The 6,000-nt window shown below is 44.3% G+C and overlaps 1 protein-coding gene across 1 annotated transcript in view; it reads right to left on the bottom strand.

Annotated features, from left to right (window-relative positions):
- Nucleotides 1-583: 583 nt before the first annotated feature.
- The window catches only part of LOC144741500 (voltage-gated delayed rectifier potassium channel KCNH5), a 31,161-nt gene continuing 25,744 nt past the window's right edge, over nucleotides 584-6,000 (bottom strand). Inside the window, exons 9-11 of the mRNA XM_078624023.1 lie at nucleotides 2,479-2,678; nucleotides 1,428-1,487; nucleotides 584-766 (exon numbers count right to left, since the gene is read on the bottom strand). Of these exons, the coding sequence (XP_078480149.1) occupies nucleotides 584-766; nucleotides 1,428-1,487; nucleotides 2,479-2,678 (443 nt within the window). The remainder of the gene's footprint in view (nucleotides 767-1,427; nucleotides 1,488-2,478; nucleotides 2,679-6,000) is intronic.

The raw sequence follows: 6,000 nt of genomic DNA, 5'->3' as shown, positions 1-6,000 counted from the left end.
TGACATTACTGACCGTCAATGCTGAACAGCAAACCAGCTCCTATCGAAGACTGGTTCCGGAGAGAGAAAGCACCATAAAACAGTGCGTGATGAGATGCTATTACTTACTAGTGTTTACCGGAGCCGCCACAGTTCAGCCTCATTACTGTGGGAAGTGTTTACTGTCCTCCAGAGAAAGCTTTTGTTGCTGTATATTTGCTGCTGCAGTGTGTGTGTTTGTGTGTCCACTGGATGCCTTTGGACACTAATGTGAGTGTTGCAGCCACGGGAGCTCCTTATTGCTCAGTGTTTTCAAAACCACAAAGAGCAGACTCCCTCCATGACACCGTAACATTAACTCTCCATATTTCCCTGCTCTAAAAGCGTTGGCGTCCGCACTGTTCCAATCCATCTCATTTACCCTTCCTTCACATGCAAGCAACAGGGAAAGACTGGAAGCTGTCATGCAGAAGGTGAAGGTGAACTGCATGTTGGTGGTCATGTGAGATTTCTAAATTATCACATTGAGAAAAATGCCCAACCACTGTCATCAGCATGGACCACATACCTAAGATGGCAATGACCTCATCATCCTGGATGACCTCTAGTGACCCTGAACCACGAAACACAGGGTGTCAACACTCTCCCCAGCGTGGAAGATCAGGTCCCCTGGGGCGCAGTGGGTGGTCTGAAACTCCACGGCCAACGAACGCAGGCAGCCATCACTCGCCAGCCGGAACGCCGGGTGCTCAATTGAACACCTGAGAAAGACATCAGGATTCATTATCTGCTTATCTGGATGCAAACGCTCTACAGAAATGGAACTTATGTCAAAGCAGTGAGACACTCTCTTGAGGACATCTGCCACAACACTTCTCCTCAGCGCCGTGCTCGAGAGGTTGACATTTGGATGCACAACCTCATCAGAGACCAATGAACTTAAATAAAACACACGCAGGGTGATTGAGGTTCCTCAAAGTTTGTGGGAACTGCATATCAAAGTCATGGGTGACTCCCCCTCTTGTCTGGTGTCAGCAGTGTTTGACTGTGTGTGAAGGATAAGAGTAAATTAGTAAAATAAAATAAATGAAAGTTAACAAAAACACTGAAACGTCTTCACACAAACGGGGTTTAGATTTCTGGAGGACATGTTTAAGCACGACTGAATAGTCTCAGCATGAGTCCTTTGGGGGAAGTGTTGTATAACTAAATGAAGGCTACGTATGTGTGTGTGGGGGGGGGCGGGGGGGGCAATCACTTGATATCAGACCCAAAACACTGGCAGACTCAGAAGCTGAACTGGCAGTGAAGGACACCTTCAGTTGTCCTTTGCCAGCCAATCGCAGCTGATTCTATGGGAAAGGACTTGATGATGATTCACATTTTCAGTTGTACATTTAGTCTGTAGTACATGTCATCAGAATAGGAATTATGGAGGATTAGCAAACCTTTCTGTTGAGGTGGACACAGATGTCGGCCCGCATGTCCTTGGGACAGATAGACAAGACCTGGAAGACATCAGACGTCCTTACGTAAAACAAAAGCTTTAAAAAGGGGTTGTGACTGTTTCACATGCTCATTCGTTGAAATCTCAGATGATTCCGAGGCCTGTCTGTTCTGGCCACAGTGGTCAGAGTTCAGGTCCAGGATACATTTACATCCATTGGATTATTTCAGTCAGTGGGAGATGAATCCAACCGCTTTTGATATTTGTTAGCGATCCGTTAATATTGCCATGTTGTATCTTTGTGTACAATCTACATGTGACTGTATCCACAACAACAAAAGTCACTGGCGGGTTCGTCTACTGTCATGAGGGACAGCTTCCCTCAGATGGAAGTTCTCCTGATTATCATCCTATGGTTATTGTTTAATGTGGCCAGATATTTACCATCGATACATGGACGCTCCTGGGCCTGAAATTGGGTATTTATTAGGACAACAGAATGAATCCAAACATTAATTGAAAGGACAAATTGAAGATTTAAAGATCAAATTTAATGTGAAATCAACCAGTCAGTAAAACTGACAAAGGAAAAGAAAAAATGCTGAAGAAAACACAGGAGAAACCTGTGCTTAGATTGTCCTTTTCTGAACCCATCCTAGATCTCCGCTTCACTGCAGGCTGCTCATCGTCAATAAAAGGCTTCACCTTTTTGTTTGTGTTGTTCTTGGCTTCTGCTGACATTGATTTTCACTGTTTCTATCATCTAAACTCTGAATGCCAAACACTTTATTTATTCCTGGACAGCTAGCCTCAACATCCTCCCACTCCGTGGAAATTAAAATATCCCAGGTCCCAGCTGTCATGTTGTTGGGAATCAGCGTGTGTGCAGTGGTGGTCAGGGACCAGACTGGAAGTATCAACCCAATCTGCAGATACATTGACACTTTGCTCTCCCTCCCTTTAGTCTTACCGCTTCCTATTTGATTTTCTCTCGCCTCTTAGTTCCACTTGAGCTCTTCACCTGCAACTCAGTGAAATCAACAAAACATCACCTTTTCTGTGTCGATGCCTTTGGACATGGACCAGGTGGAGACGATGTAGTCCATCACCCGCTCACTCAGCCCCTTGGGAACCTGGTAGAGCTTCAGGAAGTCCCTGACGTTGTTGAGCATTTCATGGTAGCGGTTGGTGTTGGCATACATCTGCTGAAAGATGGTGGTCACGTTTCCAAAGATGGTGGCGTAGAGCAGAGCTAAAGAAGAAGACAGAGATGTCAGACTACCAGGACACACAGGTTCCTGAATACGTGCTTGTTCACACAAGGGTCGGCTTGATGGTTCCACTCTGGTTTGTCTGTGTGCAGGAATCACAAGCAGCAGATATGTCCTGGGCGTGAGAATGGACTAGACCAGTTCTATACCATTAATCTGTGACCCTACAAGAGTAAAACCTATATCTTTTACACATTCGTCCCCCCTCCCAGTCCCTCCACGCTGCCTGGGGTAGATGAGTATACAGCTTATGTGGGAAAAGATGAATTGAGCTCCATCACTTGTGAAAAAAATGCAGGAAGGATATTCAAAGTTCTGGTAGATGAGAAGTAACATGAGTGTTTCTGCCTTTAGAATTTAAAATCAGTGTGAAACAGAGAGTGCAGCTTCCTGCTGCGCCTTCTCGTGTCGAGACCTCCGTTGAAAAAGTTCTCTCTCGTTTGCCCTTTCTTTGCCCCCATAGCTAATAACCAAATAAGTAAAAGAAATGTATTTAAGGACAATATGCATCACAGGGATGGAAGAAGATGACAAGAGGGGAAAGAAAGTAGAAGAAGTAAAAAAGGGAGGTGTATCTGAGTACATGTGACAAAGATAGAAAATACTGAAAGAAAAAGTACTGAATGTTTAAATGCAAGACTGAAACTGACAGCTGTCAGGAGGGGGAAGTCACTTAGGTTCTGCAGAGCTGAGAGCCTTCCAAGACCCTCCAGGACCTTTCCAGGACCCGGATTGGATATGCAAGCTCAGCGACACTGCTCTCACCTCCGCCAAACACAAGACACTAATTGGGTGACTGGGTGGTTCAGTGGGCAGCAAATGCCACCTCATCAAAAAATGCAGAGGCGGTTTGACTTCAGTGGAGTTTTTTCTGCCGAGCCAAGGGATTTATATCAGGTTCTCTGAAATATTCTTACTAGTTGTTTCATTAACCCAAGAAAGAGGGAGGATGTTTTACCTCTGATGCCTGATGAGAACACAACCCCATCTGAGACTGTGTGGAATGGATGTAAAAGGACTTGAAATGAAAACTAATTCAAACGGGCTACACCTCCACAAAGGTCAGACTAATTGTTGGCATTCTGCTGCAAACGCTATGTGGTGATTAACACTTGTATGATGGGACAAGTCAAAGAGTTCCAAAGACAAGATGTTCAAGGAAAGAGAATACCCAAAGGAAATGTCTTCTAAGTCCATGTCCTACATTACATTTCAGATAAGTCAGAGGCAGAGACACGTCACTGGGCCTTTGTTTAAAGGTTCACCACGATCAAACATCAAGAAATTTCAGACTGAAGTCTGAACTGATTCAAATTATGCTCAGTGTGCCACTGGAGACACCCAGAGCCACCTCGAGGGGGTGTAAGGTTACTTGGACTCACTTTGAGAAACCCTCTCATATGAAACCAATGGAACTCTTCCTAAAAAGAAAAAACCTGTCTGCTCTCATAATAAATCCTGACAGTGATAAACTCTCATGGGCTCGTTGATTGAGCGGTCATTCTGACAGGAGTTTGGAAATCTGTACCTCATGGCTCCACTTATTTAAACTGGACTGTTTTCCTCTCTGCCGGCCAAAAGGAGATGGGCGGATGGGACAAGGAGGAAATTTATTATATTTAGTAGCTGATGAAGCGGCTGGGGGAGAGAAGACCAGAAGTTGTCATCAACTACAATATTTGAACAAACTGAGACGCTGAAAAGACGTGATGTCAATGTCATCTTGGCTGTGCAGCTTTGGTTTGCTGGACTTATTGGTTTTCTTCTGACTTCACAGACATGTCATGTCAGGTAATTCCACTGCTGAATGATCTGTGAGCCAAAGTGCATCTGTTCATTAGATAAAGTGAAAACCTGACTTGACCAGCTGTTTCAGTGGTTCAGATTATGAAACTCGTTCTAAGGAAACATCAGGAGCGTCTCCTGCTATCGTCATGCTCTTCACATCTCCCTGTTCAGGGTTTTAGACGATCTGGTGCAGGACTTTCAGAGGATATGTCAGAGTCAATGAGCGGGAGTACGAAATCTGTCAGATAAGTGGGAGAACCGGAGCCACAGTGTCATCGCCTGAAGCCCGTACACCCAGAAAACATCCATCACAACACTCGTACATGAGGAGACAGTTGGCCCACGCAGCCGTCAAACACACACCGACACACGCAAACAGTCCAAGAACACACACTCCTTGGAAAGCTGCCAAGCCAATCTCCCATTTCAAATTCCTAACATGCCTCCGCCTCACAAACAACCCAAAATGGAAGGATGCCCTCATAACAATGGAGGCCACAACCTTTGGAGAAGAAACCTGCCAGGAGCCTTGGAGCCCGCTTCATTTGATGCTCAGTGAGCCAAGTCAGCGTCCGAGCTGCTTTACAACACGTTACCAACTGAGAGGACATTGAGAGCCAAACGCAGAGCGAGTCAGTCAGCCACAGCAGTCCACAGCACTGAAAAAACACACTGTATAAATCAGTTTTGACAGGCAGTAATTGTGCATCAGCCACTGCCTGGGTGAGTAAAATATTCTAGCTGATTGACTGCAAATAAATATTGATTGAACAATCTGTCGCTGCATCCCGACACTGGTCACAGCCTGACCCCCCCTTCGAATCACAACATTTCAGAAAATATTTTCTTTTTTCCCCAACGTTGCATTGTTTACTCCTCATTAGCTCCACTTAATAGACTATTTATGGCTCTGCAAAGATGATAATGAGTTTTGGAGAGGGCAGATTGGACTGCAGGCAAAAGGTTGTGTGTGACAAATGAGAGTAAATGGCTGAAATTACACTGCGGATATTAGTGACATTTAAAATCTTTAGCAGTCATCAGGAAAAAATAGAATCACTCTATTCTATTCTATTCAAAACTTATAGACCAGACTAGTGCTTCTTTCTGTGGACATGAATGTTGAATATTTAGATTTTTTTTAAACATTTAGTACATCGAGTAACTGTAACTCTCCACAGTAAACAGGAGTTTTGTTTTGTGGAAATGGAAATGTGGCAGAGATAAGAACAATTTACAACCCGTGTTGGCATCTGTGGTTTTTTCCCCTTGGGATATTAAAGTTGGTGAATCTGAATCTAAAACTGACTTCTCACCACTTAAATCAAAACAAACAGTAGCTGGAATATTATTTTGGTTCTTGTAGTTTGAAGAGAACAACTATGTTGGCAGGGCTGTCAGACAGATGAACACACTTGTTGAGGTCAGAGGGTGTCAAACATACCGCCCACAAAAGTGCCCCGCCAGAGGGCCCTTCTGAATATTTCAGGTTGAAATTTTAAGTATGAATGTTAT

This window comes from Lampetra planeri, unplaced genomic scaffold, assembly GCF_965212315.1.
Source record: "Lampetra planeri unplaced genomic scaffold, kcLamPlan1.2.h2 scaffold_572, whole genome shotgun sequence".
Lineage (NCBI taxonomy): Eukaryota > Metazoa > Chordata > Hyperoartia > Petromyzontiformes > Petromyzontidae > Lampetra > Lampetra planeri.
The sequence above is the reverse complement of the archived record's forward strand: the minus strand, read 5'-3'. Positions and strand labels throughout refer to the sequence as shown.